Source organism: Haematobia irritans, chromosome 3, assembly GCF_050003625.1.
Source record: "Haematobia irritans isolate KBUSLIRL chromosome 3, ASM5000362v1, whole genome shotgun sequence".
Classification (NCBI taxonomy): Eukaryota; Metazoa; Arthropoda; class Insecta; order Diptera; family Muscidae; genus Haematobia; species Haematobia irritans.
The window spans coordinates 4,292,406-4,312,360 of NC_134399.1; the positions used below are offsets into that span (position 1 = coordinate 4,292,406).

The 19,955-nt window shown below is 32.0% G+C and overlaps 1 protein-coding gene across 3 annotated transcripts in view; it reads right to left on the reverse strand.

Annotated features, from left to right (window-relative positions):
* Positions 1 to 13,607: 13,607 nt before the first annotated feature.
* The window catches only part of LOC142229226 (coiled-coil domain-containing protein CG32809), a 91,011-nt gene continuing 84,663 nt past the window's right edge, over positions 13,608 to 19,955 (reverse strand). For all 3 annotated transcript variants that reach the window (XM_075299767.1, XM_075299766.1, XM_075299765.1), the window contains 2 exons: positions 14,684 to 14,806; positions 13,608 to 14,606 (listed from right to left, as the gene is read on the reverse strand). In XM_075299767.1, coding sequence (XP_075155882.1) covers positions 13,686 to 14,606; positions 14,684 to 14,806 — 1,044 coding nt within the window. In that variant the 3' untranslated portion in view covers positions 13,608 to 13,685. The remainder of the gene's footprint in view (positions 14,607 to 14,683; positions 14,807 to 19,955) is intronic.

The following is a 19,955-nucleotide window of genomic DNA, read 5'->3' on the forward strand; positions in this document are numbered from 1 at the left end:
ATAATACTTTGTTAAAAAACGAAAATTTACTTTGATTTTTGAAATTTTAACTATAATTTACAAAATTCAGCTTTCTGATAAAATTAAAAAATTAATTAAAATTAAAAAGAATGAATAAATAAACAAATCATACTATTCTAACCATGACGTAGTTCATTCTTACTATTTTTGGGAGAAACAAATTCTTAAACAATTTTAAGAATTTAAACATAAACTAAAAATTAAACAAATTATATTTTTTTTGCATTAAACATAAATTAATTTGGCAATATATAAATAATAATAACATATTAATAATTATAATAACTTATAATACTATAATTATTATGCACGAAAATATTTATAATTTAAAATTAAATATATATAAAATATTTATAAATTAAAATATTAAGAAGCTCTTCTTAAAAAAATGTATGATTTCTATTTACCATGATTATGAAAATGAAACACAATTTGCAGCTTTTTTTTGAGAAATTCAATCGTTGTGGATGATATTTTCCTTTATTGTTGTTGTTGTAATACATAATTTGATTAAGTATGTTTTTCGTCTTTGTCTTATTTGTTGTTTGTTTATTTTTTTCTTGTTTTTTTGTTCTTCACTCAGTTGTCCATATGATCTTAAATTCTTACAATATTTTATGCTATCCAGATTATATCCCGAATAGGAAAATAAACAACTGTCCTCATCTTTTTCTGCGGAGTGTACTCTTAGTCAAATTCTTTATAAATCTAAATTAATTTTATTTCATACCATATTTAGTAATTTCCTTTTTTTGCATAACATTTTTCTTTGGTTTTCTCTTCTCCACAGTTGTAGTATGTTCTATTTTCGTTTTTTTTATAATAATTGTATGTTTTTTATTATTATTTTTTTAATACATTTGAGCATTTCTTGTTTTATTTATTGATTTTTTTTTTTCATCTTTGATTTTAACAAAATTTTTTCTAAATAAAATTTAAAATTATTTAAAAAAATTTGTTTATATGTATAATACTTATGTGTGATTTCTTAAAAAATATGCTAACTTTAATAATTAATTTTTAATAATATAATAATGATAATAATGTATAATAATCGAAAAAGAAAGAACATTATACACTCGAAGACGAAGTGTTTCATTGTGTGTTTTGAGTTTGTGTGTGTGAATTGAATTATGTGTTTCTATTTGTATGGGATGGAGGGGAGGTGTATATTTAAAAATTGTCTAGTTTAATTATTTACTTAATCAATTAATTATTATCGTGTTTAAATGTTGGCATGAAAATGGGGGGGATTAAATTCCTTTTTAAGTGAATCTTAATTAGATTGTGTAGATTTCTCTATATGTGTTGTAATGGGTGATAGTAGTTAATAGTGCAAAAGTTTGTGTATTTATAGTTTGGAGAGAGCAATTAAAAGTTCCACCAAAATTTAAAAATAAGAATAATTGTAAAAATTCGTGAACTCGTGAAGTATTAAATATTGTAGAAAAATATTAATAATACAAACATTATTGGGGATTCCTATAAATTTAAATTTCATAAGACGGCTGAAAATTCTGGGTGTATGACTAAAATTTTCTAGAGGTGGCTTAGGTCCAAAGGAAGCAACGGGTGAGCGTTATCCTTAAAATAAATATATTGTAAGGAGTAACTTTATTTGCCGACGGACGGACCGCCAAACTTAGATTGCCTCACAACTTCTCAAAGATCAAGAACAAACTTTGAATATTCTTTTCCTACAAGAACAATCAAGGATAGTCAGAGTGAAATGATAGAAACTTAGATTTTCAAAGTTTGAAATGTCGACTTATGCAAATATAGAAAAAAAACTTCAAAATCTAAAAAGGCTCGTAAAGTTCAGGATAGGGGAATTTTGCAAATAAAATTGTGTTGTAGATATCGGCATTAAAAGATAGAAATTTCGAATAGTCGTATACTTGAAGATCCTAGAAAGTAATTTTCAAATCATAGATTAGCAATAAGGATATTTAATTTGTTTATCGCTTAAAAGATTAATTGGAAATATATTAATAATAAAATGAAAAAGGATTGAAGTGATTTAGAAATGAAACCTCTTTTTATTATTCTGGTAAAAGTGAAACCTGAATTGAATTACACAGTAACCAGCGAAAGCATATTGAAATATGGAAAGTTTAAAGGCCTTATTTGTAATGTAAAGCCTACACTGAAGAAGGAGGTAATCCATGAGTTATACAAAAAGTATAGCTTTAGGAAATTCATAAAAACGACAAATTTTATATAAGACATTTTTTTTTAATCGTAGAGTTTTTTTAAATCTTCTATTCGATACAAAACAAAAACAAAATCAAATTTTCTATTGTGTATAATTGGCATAAAAATCCAATTATGGTAATTTCAACAACAATTTAAACAAGTATATACGGCCGTAAGTTCGGCCAGGCCGAATCTTATGTACCCTCCACCATGGATTGCGTAGAAACTTCTACGAAAGACTGTCATCCACAAATTTCAACTCACATGGTTGTTAAATATCATATACTACCACCATGTACCAAATTTCAACCAGATCGGATGAATTTTGCTTCTCCAAAAGGCACCGGAGGTAAACTCTGGGGATCGGTTTATATGGGAGCTATATATAATTATGAACTGATAGGAACCAATTCCTGCATGGTTGTTGGATACCATATACTAACATCACATTCCAAATTTCAACCGAATGGGAAGAATTTTGCTCTTCCAAGGTGCTCCGGAGGTCAAATCTGGGGATCGGTTTATATGGGGCCTATATATAATTTTGGACCGATATCGACCAATTTTTGCATGGGTGTTTAAGGCCATATATTAACATCACGTACCAAATTTCAACTGAATCAGATGAATTTTGGTCTTCCAAGAGGCTCCGGAGTTCAAATCTGGTGATCGGTTTATATGGTGGCTATATATAATTATGGACCGATATGGACCAATTTTTGCATGGTAATTAGAGACCATATACTAGCATCATGTACCAAATTTCAGCCGGATCGGATGAAATTTGTTTCTTTTAGAGGCTCTGCAAGCCAAATCGGGGGATCGGTTTATATGAGGCCTATATATAGTTATGGACCGATGTGGACCAATTTTTGCATGGTTGTTGGAGACCATATACTAACACCATGTACCAAATTCCAACCGGATCGGATGAATTTTGCTCCTCCAAGAGGCTCCGGAGAACAAATCTGGGGATCGATTTATATGGGGGCTATATATAATTATGGACCGATATGGACCAATTCTTGCATGGTTGTTAGAGACCATGTACTAACACCATGTACCAAATTTCATCCGGATCGTATAAAATTTGCTTCTCTTAGAGCAATCGCAAGCCAAATTTGGGGGTCCGTTTATATGGGGGCTATACGTAAAAGTGGACCGATATGGACCAATTTTTGCATGGTTGTTAGAGACCATATACTAACACCATGTACCAAATTTCAGCCGGATCGGATGAAATTTGCTTCTCTTAGAGGCATCGCAAGCCAAATTTGGGGGTCCGTTTATATGGGGGCTACACGTAAAAGTGGACCCATATGGCAATACCATCCGACCTACATCAATAACAACTACTTGTGCCAAGTTTCAAGTCGATAGCTTGTTTCGTTCGGAAGTTAGCGTGATTTCAACAGACGGACGGACGGACGTACATGCCCAGATCCACTCAGAATTTCAGCACGACCCAGAATATATGGGGTCTTAGAGCAATATTTCGATGTGTTACAAACAGAATGACAAAGTTAATATATCCCCCATCCTATGGTGGAGGGTATAAAAATTTAAATTTGTATAGTATTTTCCTAGTATTATTTTATTAAAATTATCAAATTGTGTAATACATTCAAGTAGAAATTTTTGTCAGTTAAAACAAAAAAACAATAATAATATATAAATATATAATAATATAGTTTTAATTAAATTAATTAGTTAAATATTTTCAATTGAATTAATTAGTTAATTAAATAAATATTTTTCATTAAGTTTTTTAAACTAAATTAATTAATATTTTTTTTTAATTAATTATTTAAATCTTAAGGTGAGTATTAAGTTCGAATTTAGCAGCTATAATCGCCATTTTTCACGACTAGTCTTCTTTAATAATCCATTTTCAAAAATATAAACTTTATGAAAAGTTTCTTTGGGCTATTCCCCATCAAGTTATAATAAAATTTGCATCAAAAAGGTATAGCTTTATAACAGGTTGGCTGATAAGTCCCCGGTCTGACACAAAGATGGCGCCGCTAGTATTAAATGCATATTAGTTTTATATAGTACCAACATTCAAATGATTCGTGTCAAAATTTGACGTCTGTAAGTCAATTAGTTTGTGAGATAGAGCGTCTTTTGTGAAGCAACTTTTGTTATTGTGAAAAAATGGAGAAAAAAGGAATTTCGTGTTTTGATAAAATACTGTTTTCTGAAGGGAAAAAATACGGTGGAAGCAAAAACTTGGCGGTGAACGCAGTGAACGCCCGAAAGAGGTGGTTACCGACGAAAACATAAAAAAATCCACAAAATGATTTTGAATGACCGTAAAATGAAGTCGATCGATATAGCAGAGGCCTTAAAGATATCAAAGGAACGTGTTGGTCATATCATTCATCAATATTTGGATATGCGGAAGCTCTGTGCAAAATGGGTACCGCGCGGGCTCACATTTGACCAAAACCAGCAACGTGTTGATGATTCTGAGCGGTGTTTGCAGCTGTTAACTCGTAATACACCCGAGTTTTTTCATCGATATGTGACAATGGATGAAACATGACTCCTGAGTCCAATCGACAGTCGGCTGAGTGGACAGCGACCGGTGAACCGTCTCCGAAGCGTGGAAAGACTCAAAAGTACGCTGGCAAAGTAATGGCCTCTGTTTTTTGGGATGCGCAAGGAATAATTTTTATCGATTGTCTTGAGAAGGGAAAAACCATCAACAGTGACTATTATATGGCGTTATTGGAGCGTTTGAAGGTCGAAATCGCGGCAAAACGGCCCCATATGAAGAAGAAAAAAGTGTTGTTCCACCAAGACAACGCACCGTGCCACAAGTCATTGAGAACTATGGCAAAAAATTCATGAATTGGGCTTCGAATTGCTTCCCCACCCACCGTATTCTCCAGATCTGGCCCCCAGCGACTTTTTCTTGTTCTCAGACCTCAAAAGGATGCTCGCAGGGAAAAAATTTGGCTGTAATGAAGAGGTGATCGCCGAAACTGAGGTCTAGGTTAGGTTAGGTTAGGTTATGTGGCAGCCCGATGTATCAGGCTCACTTAGACTATTCAGTCCATTGTGATACCAAAGTGGTGAACTTCTCTCTTATCACTGAGTGCTGTCCGATTCCATGTTAAGCTCTATGACAAGGGACCTCCTTTTTATAGCCGAGTCCGAACGGCGTTCCACATAGCAGTGAAACCACTTAGAGAAGTTTTGAAACCCTCAGAAATGTCACCAGAATTACTGAGGTGGGATAATCCACCGCTGAAAAACTTTTTGGTGTTCGGTCGAAGCAGGAATCGAACCCACGACCTTGTGTATGCAAGGCGGGCATGCTAACCATTGCACCACGGTGGCTCCCTGACTGAGGCCTACATTGAGGCAAAACCGAAGGAGTACTACCAAAATGGTATCAAAAAATTGGAAGGTCGTTATAATCGTTTTATCGCTCTTGAAGGGAACTATGTTGAATAATAAAAACGAATTTTGAAAAAAAATGTGTTTTTCTTTGTTAGATCTTTTCACTGATTTATTTTTCATTTTAGTGGCAAAAATCGAACTTAGTATCCACCTTTACTAATTAATTACATGAAATTAAAATCACATCAAAATAGTCAAATGAAAAAATATTTAATGAAGATAGGTAATTATGTATTTTTGACTAAATTTATTATTTTAATTAAATTAAGTTAATTAATTAAGTATAATTACACGAAATTGGAAATCAGTTCAAAACAATAAAAGTTTTATTTTAATCGAGAAATAAATTAATTAAAATCGTTAATTACATCTTCTTGAATTAATTAATTTATTGAATAAGTTTTAATTTTATTTATTAATTAATTAATTATATTTTAAACTAAATTAATTAAGTAAATATTTTTAATTAAATGAAATAATACATTTTTAAAAATTAAATTAATTATTCATATCAAAATAATAAAAAGAAACTACAAAAGCCTAATAAAAAATTTTCACTAATTCGTAATGTAAATTAGTTAGTTATAAGTGCTGGTATCTAAACTTCAGTTAAACAAAATATAAATTACAAACACATGGTTTGTAGTACACAGAATTTTTTTTTGTCTCAAATCACGAAACTAATTGATCCAATTAATTTTTAATTGAAATGTCTTCAATCACAAAAATTATGGTATTAATCACCTAAGTCAATAAAAAATTAAGTGATACAAGTACATTTTATTATTGATTTTTGTTTCAATTAATTTTAATTGAATATTTTTTAAAAATCAAAAAAAAAAATAATTGGAAAAATTTAGGTGAGATTTTCTCTGTTTGGAGATTAGAAGGTCTAGGCCCATTATTAAAAAAATGCTTTGGGCTAATAGAAGTTTATAAATTTGTTTTAACTTTTAATTGCTCTTTATGCTTCCATATATATATTAGTGTTATATTCATGTTTTTTTTTAATTAATTATTTTATTTGTTTTGTTTTGATTGCATTAACAAAAAATTGTGAAAAATTTTTTTATATAAGGTTTTTTATTTTGATTTTTTGTGGTTGTTTTCTTAGTAAGTTACATCAGTTTTTGTAGTTAATAAATGTTTAACTTTTTTCTTTTATGGGGATTGGGGGGAGTGGTTCTTCAATATGCTGTTATAGTTATACTTGAATTTTGTTTACTTAATATAGTCGTGTTCCATAAGGGAGATAGTGTTACGTTTCGTATTTGCCATTGTTTTTAGTTTTTTTTTTTTGGAGGGGGGCTTTTATATTTTTTTTATAAAGTGAGAATTACAAAATTAATCGAATGGAATTTTATTATTATGTTTTTGTTATATTTTCATTATATATATATATTTTGTGTATGGGTATGGATTGTATTGAAAAAATTGTATAAGCCTTGAATTTATTTTGTAATAATAATAATAATAATAATGTTTTTGTGTTTCATATTATTTTTTTTTTGTTTTTCATTGTATAATATTGTTTTGCATGAGATACAATATAGTACTATCAGTCTCACTTCCCGTGCCAAAATAAGAAAATTTGTTTTGTTTTTGTTTTTTTTTCTTGATTTGGGAGGGGGGTATTGTATTTGGTATTTAATTTATTTATAAAATAATTATTTGTGTATTTTTCACATTTCACTTATTTTTTGTTGTTTTCACTAATATGTTTCATTTCATTTAAAATTCATATATAAGAATGTTTTAGTGTATATATATATGAGTTGTGTATATACTCGTATTAATGGGGATTTTGTAATAATTTCTGTTTTAGTTTTCCATCAAATCCTTCAACTTCCCTTTTCGGTTTATCATTGTTTTGTTTTTCTCCTTTAGGAGGTGAGTTTATTTTAATATTATTTGACGTTTATAAAGAGTGTCTATAGAAAAATGATTCCTTTTGTAAATGTAGGAATATTTTTTTTTTAATATTTTTGGATAAGAGGATTTGTTTGTTCGCGGTCTGTATTAAAGGTTTTATGGGTAACTTTGAAAATTCGAGATGGAATAATGGAAATTGTAATGTAGTGAAATAGTTGGGAAAAGTAAATGAAAGGCATTGTCGGTCCTACAACTTAAACCTATTGTATTAACGTTATTTGGCACATTGTAGAGATGTTTAACAAGAAAAAAAAAAATTGTGCCTAATTGCAGGTATAATTGCCATATTATACAAACTTCCATATAAAATCTATATCGAGTAAAAAATGAGGATATAATTTGATATAAATAGAATGGATATAAAACAGAGACGTATGGCTCATACCCTGTATGTTGATGTGATTTAATTAAAATCAGTCACTAAATAATCGTAATATCGTATTACTGATAACGAGTTCAGAACCGGAATCTCACGTACGGCAAAGTATTTTCCATGGAAGTTAAGTCCGTATAAAGGGTCTAGAATATGTCTTTAATTGAATATTCAGAGTATCCATACTGAAAAAAGCATGCTCGGTTCCAAAGATATTTTCTTTACACTAACGATTATGGTATTGATTCGGAACCCAAAAAAGCTGAGAATTGAAGTTAGGACAAATTGAACACATAATTCTCGTTTGAATTTTGAGTATTGCGTACTTGATTCTACACCTAAAAAAAGTTTACTTGGATCCAAAGATTTTGACCTTTCCTTAAGGATTTCGGTATTGTGTTTCTTTACTTTAAGGGAAATTAGTCTTAGTTCAAAGACATGCGACTTTAACGGAGGGACGCAAATTTACAAAATTTGTGTCCTAAATTGAATGAAAAAAACTTTTTTGAAGCAAAGATCATAAACTTTATTTTTATGTTAGCCTGATATCAACGCAGGCTGGTTTTTTCGTCCAAATCAATTACTTTACATTAATTACAATTTTAAATGCGAGCTAATTGGACATGAAGATTATGGAATTGGTATTACTATGCTATTGAAAAGAAAATGCCAGATACCCATATTACAAGCCTGACTATACATATGTTTCAGTGTGGGCTAATCCACATTTCCATAGTCTCTAGTAAGATCTGCTGGGTGAGATGATTCAATTTGGGTCTTATATGCTAATTTCACCAATCAGGTGAATTCAGCAATGCCTCTAAAAATAGATTTCAATCTGTTGTTGCAGTAATGTAATAACAAATTGAAATCGTAAAAATAAGATTAAGGGATTGTAGCTATATGAGAAAATGATGCACAGTGGTGGTGAAAAAATGATTCAACTTGGGAGAAATGATTCTCGTATGTAATTTCCATAAGAAATTAGCATATAAGACCCAAATTGAATCATCTCACCCAGCCAGATCTTACTAGAGACTATGGAAATGTGGATTAGCCAACACTGAAACATATGTACACAGAAAAAAATTCACGAAAATTTTTTCAATTAAAATTGTAATTGAGTTTTAAAAAATTTTCAATTAAAAATTTAATTGATTCAACAAATTGTTTAATTGAAATAAAAATCAATTACTAAAATTAATAGTATCAATTAATTTTTTAATTGGATCAATTAATTTTCTAATTGACCTTCAATTAATTTTTTAATTGATACTATCATTTCTGTGATTGAAGACATTTCAATCAAAAAATTAATTGGATCAATTAATTTCGTGATTGAATCAGAAAACAATTTTTTTGTGTGTAGTCTTTAAAAGAAAGTGTTCAAAAAATCTCCTTTTTTAAATGCTTGTTTTGTAGACAAGATGCAAAAACTCAATAAATTTAAAGATTTTCAGAAGTATTAAAGCCAAGTTGACCTTAGTAAAAAATATTTTCTTTCATTTTAGGATACCCAATTTTAAGTCGAGTTATTAAAAAGTTTATTGACTTTTGGCCAAGGAAACAAAAACTTTATATTAGAGAAATGTGTTTCATTTGCTAAGAAATTTTCAGAAGTATTAAAGCCCAGTTGACCTTAGTAAAAAATATTTTTCTTTGATTTAAGGTCACTCAATTTTAAAGCGAGTCAATAAAAAGTTTATCGACTTCTGGCCAAGGAAAAAAACTTTATATTAGAGAAATGTGTCTCATATCGGTTTCATATTTTAAGGACACGAAATCTTTGGCCTTACGAAAAATTTTTTTCACTACAATAGTTAAGCTCATTTTAATACTTTAATGACATCAAAGAATACTATCCATTCATATTTACAATTCAAGAATTTTTTTTTTTTAATTTTTGGGGATTTTACATAAAACAGATATCAACGCTGTATTTATAAGCATCGATCTTTGGGAAATAACTTCACAATGATGAAGCCGAATGATTAGTTTCATAACATACCAATGTGGGAAATTCTGAAGGCGGTTGCTATTTATGCAAACGAAATTTTCAGAAGCGTTAAATTCAATTTGGTATGTACTAGAAAGTTGTTCATAATTTTATAGGCTACATTTCTTTATCTTGATTGTTCCGAGATATTTTTAATAGTTCAAGAGCTTTAGCAAAAGAAAAACAAAAAAAAAAAAATAAGGAAAAAATCGTTGATAAAAGTGGTTTTGAGCATGAAGATGAAAAATTTCCGACTTAAGGTGTGTACTATGTTCGGTTTTCGAGTTGAAAATCATTTTATTTTCGCGATTACTTTTCCTGGAATAGTCAAAATTATAAATGAAAACAGACATATTCCTGTAAAGTCTTGCCGAAATCTAGATCATCTATGGAGTTATTGTATCTTCTTTATATTGAACTCTTTTAATAAAGTAACCGCGAAAATTTCAACGCAAAAAGGGAACATAGTACTTACCTTTAAGGTGGGTATTAAATTCGAGTTTAGCCGCTAAAACCGAAATTAAATCAGCGAAAACAGTATGAAATTATACCTCTTTGATGGAAATTTTATTAAAACTTGATGGGGAATGTCCCAAAACAACTTTTCACAAAGTTTATATTCTTTTTAATGGATTATTAGAGAAAAGTAATGGTGAAAAAATGGCAATTTTAGCGGCTAAACTCGAAACTAATACTCACCTTTAATATATTCAGAATTTTTGTTGGCCGAGTGAAGAGCTACAACCCAGCAAAAAATACTTCAGCAGTAAGAGTTTAGTGCTGTTTTCCTTCACGCCAACAATGTTATACTCAAGATTATATCCCAGCATAAAATACTTCAGCAGTAAGAGTTTAGTTGCGCTTTTTGGTATACAATAAAGTAGGCAATGCATCCACACTGCATGAATCGGTGGCAACAACGTAAACGAGTAACCAAACTAGTTTATGATCATTCGGTTACGTTATTGCAACCAATTCATGCAGTATAGATACAAGAAAGGTAGCGCTGCTTTCCTTCACGCCAACAATCAGATTATATATAATTTCAAGATTATATATAATTTCTGGGCGGTATTTCTATTAAAATGAGCAATTATATCAGCGCTATGTAGAAGCTGTTTTAAATCGGGACATCGCCCACAAAAATCAGAACTGATTCGGTTGTTTTGTAAGCAGTTGGTAGTGCCTCTCTTCCTTGCAATCCTGCTGAAATAGTGCTCCATTTTTTGCTGGGATATCACTTCTGAGCAATATTTCTATTAAAATGAGCAATTATATCAGCGCTATGTAGAAGCTGTTTTAAATCGGGACATCGCCCACAAAAATCAGAACTGATTCGGTTGTTTTGTAAGCAGTTGGTAGTGCCTCTCTTCCTTGCAATCCTGCTGAAATAGTGCTCCATTTTTTGCTGGGATATCACTTCTGAGCAATATTTCTATTAAAATGAGCAATTATATCAGCGCTATGTAGAAGCTGTTTTAAATCGGGACATCGCCCACAAAAATCAGAACTGATTCGGTTGTTTTGTAAGCAGTTGGTAGTGCCTCTCTTCCTTGCAATCCTGCTGAAATAGTGCTCCATTTTTTGCTGGGATATCACTTCTGAGCAATATTTCTATTAAAATGAGCAATTATATCAGCGCTATGTAGAAGCTGTTTTAAATCGGGACATCGCCCACAAAAATCAGCACTGATTCGATTGTTTTGTAAGCAATTGGTACTGCCTCTCTCCCTTACAATCCTGTTGAAATAGTGCTTCATTTTTTGCTGGGATATCACTTCTGAGCAATATTTCTATTAAATTGAGCAATTTTATCAGCGCTATGTAGAAGCTGTTCTAAATCGGGACATCGGCCACAAAAATCAGCAATGATTCGGTTGTTTTGTAAGCAGTTGGTAGTGCCTCTCTCCCTTACAATCCTGCTGAAATAGTGCTCCATTTTTTTCCTGGGAACTTGCTGAAGACTGCATTCCACTGCATTTTCCGAGCTATGACCATGTGAAAATTGTGAAAAAGTGCTCAAAACCGAATTTGGCGAAAAAAATTTAAAGGCTCGTAAAAAACGAACGGCAACCTATCTAGCAAAATCCAGAAATTACTTTTCTTCTCTTATCTAGTGCTTTCGGCTGGAATAAGTGCTGTTTTGTTTGGAATTTCTTTATGGTTTACAATTTGTGCCTATTATGTTTCTTTACACCCCCTATACAAGCCATTCTTTGTCGGAGACTTTAATAAATTTTTGCTATAGAAAATTTCACAATAGTTGCGCACCGGCCTTCAGGTTTAGACCCTGCCAAACAGTATTTAGAATGGAGAGACCTTTTTGATATTGTCAAACTGAATCGATAGCTGACTCTGTAAAATTATCAACAATATTTGTGTATTTGATAAATTTCTTAAATTTTAATTGTTTTTCCTTAAAAGTAAGACAAAAATAATGAAACAAAAAATCTAAAACAAAAAAATTTGTGTGTCAGAAGAAGTATTTATTGCGTTTTCATGAGCATTTTACATTTTGATGTTTTTTTACCTTGAAAATTTGTTCGCTCTTTCGAATATGCCAAAAAGTGATGCTTAGTTATTAAGTCCTATAAAAAATTCTTATTTACTTAATCGTTCAATATATGTATGTATTTATCGTATACGGAAATCATTATGAAAATACTAAAGGTTCTGGATCTATTACAAAAACAACTTCAAAATAAATCGAATTTTCTGTTAGTGTTGCCACACCAACGTAAAAACATCATTGTTACCTAGTAGTGTAAATAGGGTAACCCTATGTGATCAGCTGATTCTAATACACCACCATTTCATCTTTGAATTGAAGACACTCCATATATCATCTTAAATTTTTATATATTAAAAATTTAAAATATTTTTGTTTTGTCTTACACTCCTAGTCAATTTTCAAAGATAACACTCATAAAACCTTTTTAAATATATGGGGATTTTTATCAAAAATTTTGTATTCTATGTGTATTTGTGTAGGGTGTAAGAAGTAAGTTAAGTTAAATACTTTGCATATGCGCATGTATAATTTGTTCCAGTTATCATAGTTGCCATATCATTTCTATTTGCAATACTTCATTGGTATTACTTTAAATTTTCATATTTTTCCTCTTTCAAAAACTGAGTGCACAATATGTTAACTTTCATATATATATATAAAGTCTATATATAATTAGTGTATATATTTAAATAAAATGATTGTAAAACACAGGAAATGTCAATTAACAAACATTATATGATAAACACAGACATACATACATACACTCTATTAGACTCTTATTTTTTGGGGGGAGAGGGTGGATTTCTCTCCTACCACTCACCCCCAATAGCAACAAATTATCAAATGAAGTTTAGCTAAACATTCAAATTAAATTTTTTTGATTAATCTACAACTTAGTTAGCCATCTGTGATGTCAACTTTGCGTTTTTGTTTCGTATTACCGATTTTTTGTTATCTTTTATTTTTTTCCGTTAGTAAATGACCTTTTCAGCCAAAAATGTGCACACTTAGCCTAAGTAATGTCAACAAAAACCATATTTGAATTTTTAAATTTAAAAAAAAAAAAATGTATAATGCAATTTAACAATTATTTTCATTTCATTAATCTTGGTTTTTAATACAGCGAAAGTCCATTAACATTTTTGCGGGTTCATTCACATCTCTTTACTATTACTTTTCCCATTGTCCTGTCCATACCTTTAGATATCTATGGCTGTTTCATTCCAGGTTAATTTTGCTTTATGTTAAAGTATTTCGGTTTCATAGACCTGTTTGGTAGTGGTGGTTGCATTGCTAGTATTATTGGCTGCTGGACCACCATTGATGGAATTGGCCCGGCTAATCACATGCTTATCATTGGCAATTAGGCTGGTGGGCCCATTGGTTCCATTATCATTAGCAGCCGTTAGGGTTAGACTTATCTTTTGTTGTATATTCGATTCACTGCCCATCTTTTGCAGTGGCACCATATTCGATGAGGTTGTACTTCCTGGTCCTGTGGCAGTGGTCATGTCCACCGATGGCATTTTGCTCATTTGCTGCAAACGCTGATATTGCTCTTGTAGAACTTTTTGCTTTTTCAATAGTTCCTGGTGACGCATTTCCAGGGCCACTTGACGTTGCATATTGTCGTTGCCGGATTCGTTGCCACTAGAAGTTTCACCGCCACTATCTACAGCCGACGAAGATGAGGCCGTAGTGACGGCTGTCGTATCTTTAGTATCGTTTTCATTTACCGTTGGCATAATCTGGGGTACATTGGGACTAGTTGGACTGGCCAGGGGGCTGCGTGAACTGGTACGTGGAGGTGGTGGTGGAGGTATACGTTTGCCGCTAACCTTCATAATTAATTCGGCATTACGCTCGGGCACTGGTGGCTTACCCACCACATTACGCATTATGGGTATGGGTACAATATCGCCTTCACATTGGGTGGGCATGGAATGCAAACGCCTTAGACTTGAGACATTTGAGGCCGTTATTAGGGGTACTGTGATGGGTTTGGCATTTGTATTGGCGGCCACATTATTGGCCGTTAATTCGTTGATGCAATTGGCCATGTTCGCCTCGGTTTGATTATACAAATGGGCCTGGGAGATTTGTGTGGTAACAGTGCTTTGTATCATGGGGGTACTGTCATCAGAAGTGGAGTCATCGGGTCGGTTCTAAATCGATTTTGAAAATCATTCATAAGGTCATATGGCTAAACTATTACGATATGTCAAAAAGAAAAGGTCTTTACCTCATTATTAGCATTTAGAGGCTTTGAAAAGGTTTTCAATTCATCTAACAAAGCATCGAGTGCGTTTTCTGGTGGGGCTCCCCCGCCGACAGCGAACGTCCCCATCCTGGGTTGTGGGATTGGCTGTGATGGATAAAATGGCAATTAATCTTAACGGCTATCTTTCAGTACAATGACCAAAAGAAAAAGAAAACATCATAAACAATTGAAAGTTTGATCTCTTGTTTTGCATTTAAAATTGGTTTTGAAAAAAATTTATTGTTGTGTATATGCAAGATTGTGGTTTTTCCAGAAGGGCGACAATTTTTCAGTGGTAACGTTGAAAAAAAAAAAAAACGAAAAAAACTCTTAATGTTCTAAGGGTTTCTGAAGGCCAAACGATAAGTATTTAGTTCCATGTAAAAGTTTAACAAGGGATACTGAGGCAGATAGACAAACTTCTAACGGAGAGACGTATTTTACTCACTCTAGGGCAAGCAAAAATACAAAGGTATGTGAACAGAGGCACTCCCCAAGGAGAAGTTCTATCACCTCTTCTTTGGAATGTTGCTACAAACAATCCTCTGGTTGCCTTAAAAAATGAACGGATAAAAGTGGAGGCATACGCTAATGTCGTGGCCAGAGAATGAAGCCGACCCATTTTTGTCGGCGGCGGCTAACACTAAATTTTTTTTTGGGAGCCACCGTGGTGCAATGGTTAGCATGCCCGCCTTGCATACACAAGGTCGTGGGTTCGATTCCTGCTTCGACCGAACACCACCAAGTTTTTCAGCGGTGGATTATCCCACCTCAGTAATGCTGGTGACATTTCTGAGGGTTTCAAAGCTTCTCTAAGTGGTTTCACGGCAATGTGGAACACCGTTCGGACTCGGCTATAAAAAGGAGGTCCCTTATCATTGAGCTTAACATGGAATCGGGCAGCACTCAGTGATAAGAGAGAAGTTCACCACTGTGGTATCACAATGGACTGAATAGTCTAAGTGAGCCTGATACATCGGGCTGCCACCTAACCTAACCTAACACTAAATTTTGGCCTCCGGCGGCGGCGGCTTGACGGCTAAGCCGATACAAAATTGTCTGTTCGGTGGTGCAAAATTATCTATTATAAAATCAATTTGAAGTTTTCCGAATTGTAATGAGATTAGTTGTACAACCAATCTTACAATCAAATTTACATTTCATTCAAATTTTTTGAGCTAAAGTTTTATAAAACTATTATAGCAACTTGATACTAATTGATTAAAAGTGGAAAGTTCAAAATTTTGGCAAAAACTATAACAAATATTATTAAATTTTTCTGATATAAATCAATATTTTAGATTAATTGGCGACTAAATTTGAGTCGAGATGAGTCGACATATTCGGCGGCGGCGTCGACTGCTAAAAGCGGGTCGGCGACGGCTAAAATCGGCGGCGCGACTCAGCGGCTTCATTCTCTGGTCGTGGCTTTAGCAGTCCGGGGAAAATTCCAATCTAACATATATTTAATGGTATTATTTAGAAAGACTGAGAAATGGGAGAATGAGGAGAATGGTCTAGAGGTAAATCCCACGGTTAAGCCCATCACCTTAGGTGGTATTAAAATTCCCTTTGGTGAGTGTAAATACCTTGAAATTAAATTGGACCGGCTGCTGAATTTTTAACTCAATATTGGAAAAGTGCGAGAAAAGCCGCGGTAGCCTTGTACTCGTGCAAAAAGGGAAAGAGGGGGGCTAAAACTGAAAAGTGTGAACTGGTTAGATAATCACACAAAATTTTCTTTTTGATTCAATCAAAAAATTTTATTGATCCAATTAATTTTTTAATTGAAATGTCTTTAATCAGGAGAATGATAGTATCAGTCACAGTTTCAATTGGGAACAAAAAATTTTATTTGGTTAAAAAATTAATAGATTTGATTTGAAAATTACAATTAATTTTTGAATTGATTCAATTAAAAATTTAATTTGATGTTGATTGCAAAATTCAATTCATTTCTTGAATTAATAACGTGACTATTTTTTTATTACTTTCTTATCTGACTTTGTGTTTTTTTTAGTTTGATTAAAAAATCGAGTGTTTGAAATAAATGTTTATTTAAAAATAAAAAAATGCCATCACTTTTTTAAGTGACTTATGGCGATTTCAATTTGGGAAAAAGGTGCAACATTCTCCAAATTGATTGCAAAATATGAAGGACACTGTCATAGCTTTCGGATCCTGTAGTCCTTACAATATTATGAATTAACAATAACTTTGGATTGACTCTATCATTTGGGCGAAAATGCAATGAGGGGAAAAGTAGTGTAACACCAGGGCAACATATTTTTTGCGAAACGAAAACGCCCTTAGTCTTCCGAGTTTGATTAAAGGTTAATTGTATCAGTTAACCTATTAATTGAAAAAAAATTCAATTTCAATAAACTTTTTACTTCTCAGGCGCATTTAGTAAGACAGGAATAGATTCCCTTAACGACAGGTTGCATCTATTGCCTTTATACATATTGGCCAAACAGTCAGTTGCAACAACGGGTGTACGATTCCGTGAGCGATCGTTGGAAAAAAACACGGTCACAATTCGGTCCTCAAAACCATGGCAGTTTTGGCAAACGAAGTGGACTGCACTCCAGCAAAACCACTTTTCGAAAAGAAATGTGAAACAGTAATTCCCAATAGTGAGACTTGATGTACACAGACCCCTGGGAATAATAGATTTCTTTACCGATGCCTTCATATTGAATGAAAACAAGTGGGTTTTTGAGTATATTTAAAAGACCTGGAACTTAAAATCGCGAAAAGATTACCTAATCATAGTAGTGCTTTTCAGGCTTTATTAGCTTATTAGCAATACAAGAGGTGGCAAATTGACTGAGAAGTATTGTTCCAATATATGTTGGTATTAATATATAATCATATGAAGTTATGATGGAAAATGTCCGATGGAAGAATTGCATGGCTTGATGGGTGATGAAAAGGACTCAATTAAACACCACTTGTTCGAGTGTGCTGCATTTTATGTGAGGCGTAAGCGAATTTTGGGGGCGTATAGCTTTAGATTACTAGCGGAAACTATTAACTTAAGTAGTCAAGAAAATCAATTAACTCTGTATTCCTTAAACTCGAAAACGGCCATAGACTGCCACAAATCTCTCATCGAGATGGCTGAAGTACAATATTCAACTTATATGGGTGTCTGTCCACGGGAACATAAGTTAGCACGCATAGAAACTACATTTCATATTCCAGGTGAACTAGAATCTCTTGGTGTGCCTCTGGCCATCTGGAAGCTCATTCTATATGAAGTTATGATGTAAAATGTCCGATGGAAGAATTGCATGGCTTGATGGATGAAGAAAAGGACTCAATTAAACATCTCTTGTTCGAGTGTTCTGCATTTTGTGTGAGGCGTAAGCGAATTTTGGGGGCGTATAGCTTTAGATTACTAGCGTAAAATATTAACTTAAGTAGTCTGCTAATTTTTCTGCAACAATCAGGTTAGTTAAACAGAAGAAAATAAATGGGTGACTTCAACTGCAAAAATTTGAAGTGGCTGTATGTAATCTCGCAAAAGGTCTACTGTTGAAATTTCTGCCAGCTCCTCTGAGAGGTTTCTAGAAAAAAATGCAAAATTTGTAACATCGGTCGGTAATTTGATTCTAGTCCAGATCTTTTCGACTGCCTAAAGGCTTTGAACTTTCAAATCTTTGGATTCCCCATATCAACCAATTGCCATCATGTACTTCCACCGATCATTCGGCCTTCTTCTAATTCTTTCCATGAAACTTAAAAACTTCAATATGCAATTCATTTTTTTTTATGTTTATTTTTTTAATTTTTATATTTTATTTTATAATATTACAACACTGAAAAATTGTCCTTCCTTTGGAGGTGTGTGCGTATTTTTTATTATCTACAGAAAGCTTTCGTTAAACAATTTGTGGATTATACCAAATATTTATAACATTCACAATTAGTTCATAATGAAAGCTTTTTCAGCCACTAGTTAGATTACATAGAGTACGACTAACAAAATAAAAAAAAAAGTTAGGCACAAAATCAAAGACATATTAAAAATGAAAAAAAAAATCCAAACATTCGCCAATAGTCATCACATTGGAAAAAAAAAACTAAAAAATGAATTGAAAAAGCTTTTCTATGCAAAGTTTTCATGCAATTTTGGCATAAGATAAAATTTTTACACAAAGAAAAACTTGAATGGATTGGAATGAAAATGAAAATTGGGTCGCCAAAAATGATTGATTAATAATACATGATATAATCGATATTCACTATAAAAAAAAAATAAAACGAAAAAATTTCTAGGTTTAACTGGAAGTGGTCTGTGGTGGATGGACTTGTGGTGTAAAAGTAAACAATAAATTTCGTGTTTTTTGGATAGGATGAACATTGAGGTAATTACAATAGGTAGTCCAATTCATTGTGAAGTTTTATGATGGTGATGGTATTTGATGATTTTGCAATGATAAAAGTTGCCTTGTTTTCTATATATTTTTGTTTTGTTTTTTTTTTTCAACACTTATTTTTGTAATAAATAAAATTTTATACACATCTTTTTTCTGGTTTCATAAGAAAACTTCACCGACTAAAACATCAATGTTTAAAGATCACATTGAAATACCAATATTTATATTTGCCAATTCCCATTTAATACTAATTACACTTAACATTTAGGAAATTATTTTTGGTTTTTTATTATTAACACTTAACAATAAACAAAGTGTGGAGAATAAATATGAATTTACTATGATCATTAATATGAACAGATGATTGATTAAATTATTGAAGCGGCGATGATTTTCATGAATTTGATGGTTAAAGGGAAACCTATAGTAGCCTGAGATATAAGAGAAACCTCAAGACGTTTTAATGTTAATCATAGTTTTATTTGCATTTAAAGAAATAAAGGAATGATATTTATAGGAAAAAGTTTAATAATCTCGAAATGATTCATTTCCATTTGACTATCCTTAACCCTGTAACTACCGATGTGCTCTAATGGGGACATTCAAAAACGACCCCACAATATAATTTCCCATTTAGATTCGATAGATTCTCAATATTAGTTATCTAATTATTTTCCATATTAGGGGGTATTTATAACTTTTGTTTTTTTACAATCAATGAAAAATATCTAATTTTGATACAGTCATATATAAGATTATATCCGATATTATTTTAGATTCCATTTTACAAAAACACCTTATATTGAGGTCATTTAGTCACAATGAAACAATCGAATTTTCAGAATTTATTTTAGCTTTTGATAATAGGT